At 54.2% G+C, this 11,960-nt stretch overlaps 1 protein-coding gene across 1 annotated transcript in view; it reads right to left on the reverse strand.

Annotated features, from left to right (window-relative positions):
* Positions 1-11,960, reverse strand: part of EPHA8 (EPH receptor A8) — a 52,912-nt gene that overhangs the window by 4,414 nt on the left and 36,538 nt on the right. The window contains 10 exon segments of the mRNA XM_057381244.1: positions 1,031-1,300; positions 1,665-1,726; positions 2,316-2,501; positions 3,319-3,444; positions 3,902-3,969; positions 4,617-4,713; positions 5,437-5,599; positions 5,720-5,844; positions 8,771-9,106; positions 11,292-11,447. Coding sequence (XP_057237227.1) covers positions 1,031-1,300; positions 1,665-1,726; positions 2,316-2,501; positions 3,319-3,444; positions 3,902-3,969; positions 4,617-4,713; positions 5,437-5,599; positions 5,720-5,844; positions 8,771-9,106; positions 11,292-11,447 — 1,589 coding nt within the window.

Raw genomic sequence — 11,960 nt, forward strand, 5'->3', positions numbered from 1 at the left:
CACTGCACAGAAACCAGCCCTGATGGGGTTCACTGCACCGAGGTGCCTCAAAGTAGCAGAAAACAAGCAGCAGGCACCTTCCCAAGTTAGATTATCTGGAATGCCATGCTATTTCTTGAGATAGCAGAGGGAGCAGATGAATGCATAGACACACACACACACACACACACACACCAAGCCCCTCTGGCTCAGCTTCTCCACTTTGCTGAAGCCAAGCAAAGAACATAAAGACCACATTCTTCAGGCTGGGCCACTGGCACTCATTCCTCAGAGTTGCAGCTGCTCTGGGACACACTCTGAAAAYCCCAAAGGAACCTGAAGCTCTTCCTGCTTCCTTAGCCTTGGCCCTTCAGAGAAATGATGCTCAGACTGCTCAGCTACAGCTCCAGACTGGACTCCATAAGGAACAGTCTGTCCACCAGAGGTGTGCCAGAGAAGCACACCAATTCTTTYCATGGCCAGAGAAGAGCAAAAAGAGCTCATTTTCTTAAGCATATTCTATATATTTCATGAAAATGTATTTCATTTTGCTTCTGACCTCCCATGTAGGAGAACATCAAGCCCCAGAGCTGCCAGGTTGGCCAGAAAACTCTCAACATGACTTCACAGACAAAAGCATCCTGCATGAAACAAAATCACACACTGAAAACCCAATTYCCACCTTTTCCACATCCATGAATGAGGCAGAGCCACAYGGAAAAAWCAGTGTGTGGTGGCCACAATGCTGAAGGGTGGAGCAGAGCACCCACCTATGGCCTGATGGCTCWAGGACAACGGAGGAGGGGATGGAGCTGCACAGCCCAGGGAAGGACTCCCATGGGACACCAAGGCCAGATGTGACCATGGGAGCAGCTGGCTGGGGATGTTTGATAACTCCCTGCCCTCCCATCCTGCTGCACTTTGTCCCTGCATGAAGGACAGAGCTTTGAGGCTCGGGAGCTCTTTGGGTTCGAGCTCTTGGCCCAGATATCAGCAGGGAGGTGACGTTCCCATTCCTGCCCTGTCTATTTTGACTTGAGAGCCTCTGACTTTTCCATGGGTCAGTCAGTGGCTACAGCCATCAGTAGGGACCAGCACAGGGAGAGCCTACCGTGGTGGTGTAGGCAGCGTCGGGGTCRTCCTCCAGGATGCGGGAGAGGCCRAARTCGGACACTTTGCACACCAGGTTGCTGTTGACCAGGATGTTCCTGGCAGCCAGGTCCCGGTGCACGTAGCCCAGGTCAGACAGGTACCTCATGCCCGCCCCGATGCCCCGCAGCATCCCCACCAGCTGGATGATGGTGAACTGCCCATCGTGTTTCTGCAGAGGAAATAGAAAACAGCCCAGAGTCCAGCTGTGGTGCTCATCAGTGTCCTGYTGGTGCTGCTGTCATTAATGAGCCCTCCCAGCGCCTCTCACCTTTCCTTAGTGCCTACTCTGACCCTCTTGACCCCCTGCCCACCTCCTGCCCTCTCAATGCCTCTGACACATGCTCAGGCAGTGTCTCTGCCTTTGCAGTGCCACCTCAAGGAGCCAGACACAATACCTGGAGCCTGTGTCTGCTGGAAAAGTGAGACCCCAGCACCCACAGCTCTCTCTGACACAGGGGTTTCGGTGCTGTGAGGCTGAGGAGCAGGAACCAGCCCCAGGGGATGTGCAGTGAATGAAAATACAACTTCCTTACCCTGAGGAAGGTGTCTAGCGAGCCRTTCTCCATGTATTCAGTAACAATCATTACCAATTTGCCTGCAGAACACAAGGAAGGTCAAATTAGCAGAGAAGTCACCTTCCTCCAGGAAGCCCAGTACCAGGTTTTTACTGGGAGAGACACAAATGCAGGCCTGTGGGTCTGCTGCAGTGCCTCAGAGTGGTGTCACCCCCTGCCCTGGGCAGGACTGGCTCAGCAGTGGGGATGTGGCAATAACCCAGACAGGTTACCCCTCCCTGCAGGTGTTATTGATGTGGCTGGGTCAGCTTCGTTACCCTGCTGAAATCTGCATGCTATTGCAGAGTCAGGCTTTGCATCAGAATGTGCCTTTTTGGAGGAAGACTTCAAATTATGATTCAATACAGGCAGCCTTTAAAATAACTGCCTTTGAGTAGGACATCTCCCAAACCAACAATGAGCTGGAGCACGCTGCAGAGCAAAGGGTTCAACAGCCAGGGGGAAGAGAAGGYAAGAGGGTGACAGTCCCAGATAAGTGCACAAATCTGAAAATCTTCATCCAGTGAAGGATGGAGTGCATCCAAAGTGAGCTCWGACAGCCATCTGCCCCAAGGGAGATCCATCCCAGCCCTGCCCCGCCATACACTCCCTCCCCTGCCAGCCACATACTCCTGGTGACCACCCCCTCCAGGTGGATGACGTTGGGGTGGTCAAACTGTGCCATGATGCTGGCCTCRCTCAGGAAATCCCGCCTCTGCTTCTCCGTGTAGCCAGCCTTCAGTGCCTTGATGGCCACGGGGATCTCCCTCTTCCCTGGCAGCTTCAGGCGGCCGTAGCACACCTCTCCAGACTCCCCTGCAAGGCAAGGGGAGGTGAGGGCATGGAGAGCTCCTTCACATACCCACCAACACCATGAATCATCCATCATTGCAGCATGCCCCAGCCCCTCTGCTTTCCAGCCTGGATTTGCACTGTGAATATCAGCTGTCACAGTAAAGGAGGAAAGTAAGCAATTTTTTTCTGCCAGGGAACATACAGGATTCAATCCTCTGAAAGGATTGCCCAGCTCTGACTTTCAGTGCAGAAAGGGTGGGAATATCAGAAACCACCTCTTCCTGGTGCCTGTCACTGAAGGCAAAGGGCCAAGAGCGGTGATTACAGTGGCACTTGCTTTATTGCTTTTAAYGARCAAATTTGGGAGTCTCAGAGCAGCMAGGATGACCGTCTTCATTCCTCTGGGCTAAGCCCTTGGGGTGCTGCCAGTGAGGTTCCAGCTCCATCTCTGCACCGTGCTTCCCTGAGAGCCCCTGTTCCCATGCAAAATTCCCTTCTGTTCTGAAAATTTACCATTTCACTCGCAATTCCATTTGCATCTCGTCACCCCAGGTTTCTTCATGGGTGCATGTCAGGGCACCCATGGGGACAGTCTGAGCCATATGCCATGCCAGCCTGAGCCACCTGTGCCACACCTGCTGGCGAGCAGCCCCTGCCCCAAAGGGTCCATTCATCTCACGCCCCCAAACCCCCGCTCCATCCACAGCTTTGATCCCACAAGGATAAGGAGCAGATGAAGCCCCACCAAGCACTGATCCCAGGGGCACAGCACAGCCTCAGATCATGGATTTCCCCGAGCAGACACGATGCAAAGAGGCAGCTGGGCCCCGGCACTCACCAGAGCCGATGACCTTCTCGATCTTGATGCGGGAGGCCTCTATTTCACGGGTGAACTCACGCACGGCTTGGCACGGGTCCTCGTACGTGTGGGGGTCCACGTAGAACTTGGACTCRGGGAACTTCACTGCCAGGTTTGGAAGGGGAGAGAGGAGATGAGCGCTCTCAGGCAGCCCTGCTGGGAGGGAGGGGTGCCCAGCAGCCGGGCAGAGGATGGGCAGGRGCTGGACAGGCTGAGGAGCCACAGACACAGCACGAGGAGCCCCAAGGCWCTCTTTGGCCCAGCAGGGTCCTCAGAGCAGCCCAGGACCTGGCTGTCCATGTGTTCTCCACATGATTGTCCCCCTCCATCACCCCCAGCCCTGCCCCTGGCRTGCTGCTCTCTGGGGTTTGTTTCTCTGCTCTGCTGCAGTTTCAGTGCACACTGTTGAACCCTTGTCCATGGGATCAGAGCCCCCACTTAAGGTCTCCTCAGACACATTCCTAGAAGCARGCAGGACACAAAACCCTTCCCCCTGGAACCCCCAGCAGTGTCAGGGGGTAACAGTCCAGCTCTGTGCCCATCCACGGGGCTGGGTTCCTACCTTGCCCGTTCTGATAATGCATYTTCTCCTCATCAGAGTCCTGGAAAGCCTTGCTGTACCCGCAGTGCCTGCCACRGGGGGGACAAGGATCAGAGGAGAACCCCCATGCCACGAGCATTTCAAAAGCAGGGTGGAAAGCAGTGCGTGCCAGGGCTGTGGGCAGCCGGAGGTAACGCTCAGCCATCCCCCAGCTGCACCCTGTGTCTCAGTGCACTGACATTTCAGCCTGGATCAAAGCACTCTCCATGTGCTCCCCAYGGCTTGGCAGTGCTTTTAGATTTTAGCACATGTGCTCTGCATTCCTGGCTCAGCCCTGCTCAGGTGGAGCACACAGTCTCCCGTGGATCTGTCTGATGGAGAAAAGATGTCTCCAYTCCTGAACTACCCACCAGCCCATCCAGTCAGCCCTTGTACTGGTAGTAGTTCTGATACTGGTATTGCTGTTGCTCATGCTACTGATATTATTTWTATTATATATTATARTATATACACTGATTTATTACTGTTYAGCCTGCTGGCATGAGGGGAAGATCTGGAGACTGGCTCTGCCTCAGGGAAAGTGGTGACCCTTAAATGAAATCTCYTGGCTGCTTATTAGCCCCTGACCTGTGGATGCTCTGGACAAACTGAAAGGAGGAAAGTTGTACCCAAGTTCTCCCATCTTTCCTGTCCCTATTAGAGACCTCCATAAAACCCCACTGGTGTCCATAATTACCTCTTCTTGCAGATCAGAACCACCAGCAAGGCGACAAGGCCAGTGATGAGGGTCAGGCAGATCCAGACAATCGTCATGGTGTCGTAGCGGAGAGACACTGGGAGAAGCAGGGTAGGAATGGGGTCAGCTGGGGTGGGGAACACGCTGCTGAGCTCAGGAAGGAACCTMCCCCACGGGCTTCAAAGATAAAGCACCGTCCCACCTGTTCCCAGCTTTGAGCCTCTCCCAGTGCCCAGGGACCACTTACATGTGGGAAAACGGAGCAGAGACCTGAGCAGGCCGTGGTGGCACAGCAAAAAGGACAGAGAGGAGTCTGGAGTCTCAGAACCTCTCCAGATCTTCCCTGTCCTAACTGCTACATCCTTCCTCCCTCTGCTTTCTGACGTATAGGCATGGAATCATGGAATCACTAGGGTTGGAAAAGACCTCTAAGGGTCACTGARTCCAACCATTAATTAACCCAGCRTGGCCAAGRCCATTCCTAAACTGTGTCCCCAAGCACCACATYCACAGATTCATCGGGYGTGGTGATTCCACTGCTGTCCTGGGCAGTCTGTTTCAATGCCTCACCAATACCYTCTTGCAGKGAAGAAATGTTTYCTAATAGCCAATCTAAACCTCCCCTGTTTCAAACAGAGTCTGTTTCCTCCTGTCCCAAACATCTCAGGAGGGCAACCTCAAGAAACCCTGCAGGCTGAAACACCAGGGGACATCCCTCCAGGCCCCTTTCCTGCGTGGCAGAGGGACAGTGCCCATGGAGAATGGCATCACCACCCCTCCATGCTCCCTGCCCCACGTTTCCCACATCCCACACCCTCACCTGGCTTCCCTGTCTCCACCTCCACAGTCTGGCTGAACCTCCCGCAGCCGGCAGAGGTGCGAGCCCGCACCTGGAAAATGTAGCGGGTGGCAGGCTTGAGCCCAGAGATGGTGGCSGTGGTGCTCTTGGATTTCAGAGTTGAGTAACTCTGCATTTCCTTATCCTGTGGAAAATAACAACAAAACCCTCTCTGCACCAGCACAGCGACCTCAAAGCCTTCCAAAGCAGCCCCTKGAGCAGGGCTGGCTGAGGGCAGGGGTCTCTCTGTGACACCCAGCATTACCTTCTCGTAGTACTTGATCTCGTACTCCAGGATGATGCCGTTGGGCTGGTCCGGCTCTTGCCACAGCAAGGTGACACTGTTCTGGCCTGTGCTCTCCTGGTGCACCACCACCACCTGTGACGGGGCTGGGGACCACACACACAGGGTTAGGGGCAGCAGGGGAGGGTGGAAGTGGAGCCCCAGACAGGACAAACCCAGCTTAACCCAGGTTTATGGTTTGGTTAAAGCCATGTGGAGATGGGTTTGCAAACAGGCTTTGCTTTGCTGTGGCTGCCTCAGCCTCTTTGCCATGGAGTAAAGCAGCTCCGAGGAGATGAGRGAGGAGGGCACTATCCCAGCTCAGGCAGGAGGGGACACTGGTGCTTTGCTGTGATCTGGAGCCAGAAATGAGAAGCACCAGGGGGGTTGCAGGTCATGGAGATCCCTAACAAAACTCTGTCCCCTCTTGTTCCATCTGGGGTAAAGGGACAGGGGCAGGAGAAGAGGGAAAGGGRAGGTGATAAAGTGTGGTCAGGGGGTGAGCATCAGTCTGAAAGTGCCCTGGGGGTGCTCTACTGCCCTGGGATATTTGTCATCTTCTCAGGCCTGCGCTGGGAGCCTGTAAATTAGCCCCTGTACTTGTAGCCATGCCTGAACTGTAGCAGTCATAGCTGGAGTAATCAACTCACCAGCCTCTTTTCCCACTGGGAAAATGCCCACTGGGAGTTCCAGAGGGCAGTGGGCGCTGGGGTGGCCAGGGGCAGCCACTGGATCTGATCATGGCAAGGGTTCAGCCCTGCTTGTGAGCTTCACTGTCAGTGGAAAGAGCATGTGGCAGCTCTGGGGAAGACAGAGCTGTCACAGGAGCAGCACAGAGTCCAGGGGGGCCACAGGGACTGCCTTGGCCGTGGGGCACCCAGGGACTGAAAGGCAGCAGTTTTAGCTCAGYTCACCTTTGGTCTGACTCCTCTGAGCAGCAGAAAGTGCTGCTGGTACCCAGCAGGGTGGGATGTGGAGCCAGTTAAACTKCAGGGGCAGGGGCAGTGCCTTCACTCCAAACAGCCCCTGTGCTGTGTCTGCCTCAGCCACGCTCATCACTGGGGCTGGGGGGACCAGGGTGACCAGCACCCACCATGGGCAGGTCGCCCAGTGCATATCAGGGGTCTCTCAGCCCCTGAGGGAGTGTGGGGGGCTCTGTCACACACAGCAGTGGAGCACAGTTGCTGAACTACCAAATTCCCAACCCTGTTGCGTTCACAGCACCTGCTCAGAATCCATTTTGCAGCAGAGAGGTCAGAATGGGAATATTCAGCACTTCCTGAGAACATTCCCCTCTGAGGCATCAAGCTGAGGCAGCTCATCAGCACTTGGAGGGTTTGTAGGGGTCAAGCCAGCAGGATTGACCCATTTCCATATGCTGCTGAAGTGCTACAGGCTGGCATTAGTGACAAAGGGACCTGTGCTCATGCCAGCCATGAGATACCCTGCAAGGCTCCCCAGATTTCTCCCACTGACACCCCAGCCACGAGAGAAGAAGGGAATCAGCATCACAGGAAGTTCTTGTGGGCTCACTTCAAACTGAGAGGATGAACAAAGAGGGTCAGTCCCTGCCCTGCTCTCTCTGCCCACAGTGTGCTCCATGGAAAARTGCCACGGAGCAAAGCCCTGTCCCAGCTGGGCAAGAGAACTGCTCAGAGGAATTTCCTGGGGAAAGGTGATTTTGCAAAAGTGAGACATACGTGGGAGAGACTTTTCCCAGCAAACWTTGCAGTCACTTGCTGAGGCCTGGCATCAGTGAGAGCTAAAAGCAGAGCATGAACTGCTGCCCGGCCCTTTGGGAAGGGACAAAAGGCAGGAGGATCAGCCTGAAACATTCATGCTCCACTTAGTGTTCCTGTAAACAAACAAGTGTTCTCAGTGTCCCCTGTCTCCTGCAGAAAAGCAGTCTCCAGAAGGTTGAAATGAAAGGAAAGGAAGAGGGAACAGGACACAACGAAGGAGAGAAGGATGARAGTTAACTTGGGCAGCAACTTGTCCCCAGGCCACTCCAGCTCCCTGAACCCACCTCCAGCAGCAGAGAGAACAGGGATCACATCTCCTGGGCTCCCCAAGCCCATCCCCAACCAGCCCTTTGCTGCTAGAGCAGCATTTGGTTCCCACCAATGCTGTCTGGAGCAACACTGGAGCAACATCAGCATCACCCATTGTGGTGGTGCATCTTCCCCTCTACGAATCTGTTGTGCTTTATGGTTTTGATGCCTTAGGATTTTTAGTTTCTATRTTTTCRTGYGTCTGGATTCTTGTATTTCTCTAGTACAACACTAAAAGTACCWTTCTCSCATCTTTAGACAAAACAATTCCTCTCTGAGCCTGAATCCAAGRMMMCYYMSYKSCTYMRRRSCCCMAAAWWWKGRAAAMAMMRSARRWYKGGGGGRAGCAAGTTTGGAAKATCATTGGAGAATTAAGACCCAATATGTTAATAAGGCAGAACCTATAAAAGGTGAAGATCTTGTGACTCGGGGTCCATTTTTGGGTGTAGCCTCAGGGGGAGGCTTTTGTCTGCCCTGATGTACCAGTAGACCTGTTAGACTCCCTTTCTTATGGGAGTCCAGGGTTTGAGACATTGGACAACTGCAATCAGTGAAGCTGCAAGCTTCCATACTTGCTCTTGATTYTGCCAGTTTTCATTTCTCTCCTTGGACTTCTTCAAGTTGTTGTGGTGTGAAGAAAGGTGGAGAAGGGACAGGCCACTCACKCACACATGGACTTTTTTTGTCCTCCTGAAAAATCAAGCTGTGCTCCTTCAAGCTGCCTTTGTCCATGCTCTGGGCATGTTTTTCCACTCAAGCAAGGCTTTAACATCAGAGAACCAGGTCTGGGTCAAGSTCTTGCAGATTACCCAGTTCCTGTATTAAARTTGTCTACTCTCATTCTCTTACGCTTGTCTGSCCTCTGTTTCAGATYAGCCTGATTGACAAGGCATCAGTTTAATATTAAACCAGTGATTTGTCACTGATTTTCAGACAATCTCAAACACACTCAAGCCTGGACAGGGGGATCTGCTCCTCCTACCTGCCTGGTTTGTGGTGATGTTGGCGACCGCGGCTCTCCGCGACTCCAGGCTGAGGTCGGAGACGCCGTTGACGGCCTCCACCCAGAAGGAATAGTTGGTGTGTGCCAGCAGGTTGGTGACGGTGAGTGCTCCCTGCACCAGGCTCATCTGCTGCGGCACAAATCGGATCCCGTTCCCGCACGCCTCGCACGGCCCCGCCGCCCCCGCGCAGCGCCGGCACCGCACGTTGTACACCACGTCCGCACGGCCGCCCTTGTCCAGCGGCGGGCCCCACTCCAGCGTCACCGAGGTGCCGTTCACGCTGGAGATGAGGTTCACAGGAGCAGAGGGGGGCCCTGGAAGAGAAATGGGGATCGGGGCAGAATGAGGGAAGCGGTGGAGTCAACAGAGAGATGTGCTCAGCTGTCAGCACCTGACACAGAACGGCCCAGAGCAGGGAATGAGCTGGACACAAGGCAGCAAAGGCACAGGGAGGGCAAAAACTAAAATGCTCAGGACAAAACTAAAATGCTCTAAAAATGTATGCAAATGCTCTAAAAATGTAGGCAAAACTAAAATGCTCTAAAATGCTCTAAAACTAAAATGTATTGGGATGTCAAATGCCAGACAGCGAGAGCTGATATTGGTTCTGGAGGAAACTGAAGGCAGGAAGATTTTGGGGAAGGGTCAAGGTGTTGATGAGATGGATATGCTCATCTAAAGGGAAAGGTAAATCCACATTTCCTTGGGGGATTAATAAACTGGGAAGGATATTCTGTAGGGAAAGACAAGTCAGATGCTGCTGRCCTGTCTTTCACCCTGGCCTCAGCTAGCARTGCCAYACCTGGCTCAGCTACAGAGAGATGTGCCTCAGCTGGCAGCACCTGAGCACACAAACACCCGTGCAGGGGACACAGAATGGCTCAGAGCAGGGAATGAGCTGGACATGGACAGCAAAGACACGTGGAGGGCTCAGGGTGAAACAAAAATGCTCTATATTGGGGTGTCAAGTGCCAGAGAGCGAGAGCTGATATTGGTTCTGGGGGAAACAGAAGCAACGGTGATGCAGGAAGGTTTTGGGGAAGAGCCAAGGTGTTGATGAGATGCTCATCTAAAGGGAAAGGTAAATCCAYATTTCCTTGGGGGATTAATAAACTGGGAAGGATATTCYGTWGGGAAAGACAAGTCAGATGCTGCTGACCTGTCTTTCACCCTGGCCTCAGCTAGCAGTGCCACACCTGGCTCAACTACAGAGAGGAGGATTCCTCCTGGGGTGTCCTTGTCCCCTTTTAATAGCAGTGAGCTCCTCAGAGTGGTTTCAGTGCAAAGCTGAGCTCAGACCAAGTGACAAACCCACAGAGAAAGATAGCACAGCAACCCTTGGCTGCCCAGGGGTGTCAGAACACCCAGTGCACCCCTGGGAAAGGAACACAGGGGTGGGGTCAGTCACTTCTCAAAGGTAACAAGTGACAGGACCAAGGGAAATGGCCTCAAGCTGTGCCAGGAGAGGGTTAGATTGGGCATTAGAGAAAACTGCATCACAGAAGGGATGGTCAGACATTGAAATAGGCATTTCACCATCCCTGGAAGTGTTTAAAAAAAGAGTGGATGTGGCACCTGGAGCATGGTTTAGTGATGAACATGGTGGTGGTTCTGACACTTGGACTTGATGACCACAGAGGTTTTTGGTCATCCAAAATGGTGCTGTGGCTCTCTGGCTGTGGTCAGTGGCGCTTGGTGGGGTGACACAGAGGCAGGGAGGGGGTGCACCCAAGGGAGGCTCTCAGCTCATGTGCCAGACACACTCGGGGTTGTAGGGCTGCTGGAGCACCTTGGGCAGAAGGCACAGGGCTGGGGACAGTGCTGGGCTCAGGYRGGAGCAACTGCCACATCYGAGGACTGGCCACGTGCCCCAGTGCAGCATGGCAGGCACAGGGCAGCCAGAGGGAATTGGGGTACTCTGGGGATACTCAGGGGTTACTCAGGGGGCACTCAGGGGGCATTCAGGGGTACTCTGGGGATACTCAGGGGGTACTCAGGGGGCATTCAGGGGTACTCAGGGGGTACTCAGGGAGCTTTCAGGGATACTCAGGGGGCACTTGTGGTACTCAGGGGGTACTCAGGGTACTTAGGAGTACTCAGGGGATACTCAGGGGGCACTCAGGGAGTACTCAAGGGATACTCTGGGTACTCAGGGGTACTCAAAGGGCATTCAGGGGGCACTCAGGGGACACTCAGGGGTATTCAGTGAGTACTCAGTGATAGTCAGGGATACCCTGGGTGTACTCAGGGGGTACCCAGTGAGCACTCAGTGATTCTCAGGGATACTCTGGGAGTACTCAGGGGGTACTCAGTGAGTACTTAGGGGTACTCAGGGGGTACTCAGTGATTCTCAGGGATACTCTGGGGGTACTCAGGGGTACTCAGTGAGTACTCAGTGATTCTTAGGGATACTCTGGGTGTACTCAGGGGTTCTCAGGGGGTACTCAGTGAGCACTCAGTGATTCTCAGGGATACTCTGGGTGTACTCAGGGTACTCACGTGTGCAGGCAGCCGAGGGAGGGTCCTGCAGGGCGCGGTAGAAGCTGCTGTCACAGCGGCACACGCGGGCTGCCCGGCTCTCCGAGTGGCTGTGCAGGGGGCACTTGGCACACAGCTGGTCCCCAGGGGCTGATTTGTAAAATCCCAGCTGGCAGGCTGCCGAGGGAAGGRCACAGGTCAAGGGTGCTGGGTGAGGAGCGTCCCACAGCTCAGAGGATCCCAGCAGCACAAAGCTGGGCCGTGCTCTCACACAGTGCACGGAGCACCAGCCCTCGGTGCTGGAGTGTCCCTCCTGCTGCCCAGATGGAAAATGGGCCCTGTTGAAACTCTATCTGTCCCCCCAGCTGCCCTACTGCCATCCTGACACACATTCCACACTGCTTCACGAGCAAATTCGGGTGCCTGTGCTGTTCAGGAGCTGCCTGCAAAGCTCCAGCTGTGCTCCTGYAGCTGTGCTCGCTGYCYAGACACTGTCTGCCCTCAGGACAGRGAGCACTGCGARGATCAAACCCTGCAGCACTGGAAATCACCCTGGAGGCTGTTCAAAGTATCATTTATGGGGCAAATTAACAACACAGCCCTCACTTCACAGTGGCTGTCACAAATTCACAAGTGGTGGCTGTGCCCAGTTCCCAAAAGCATCCACATGGGAGGGTTCAGAACCTGAGA

The sequence above is a fragment of the Malurus melanocephalus genome, unplaced genomic scaffold, assembly GCF_030028575.1.
Source record: "Malurus melanocephalus ecotype Western Australia unplaced genomic scaffold, MMel_1.1 scaffold_500, whole genome shotgun sequence".
NCBI lineage: Eukaryota > Metazoa > Chordata > Aves > Passeriformes > Maluridae > Malurus > Malurus melanocephalus.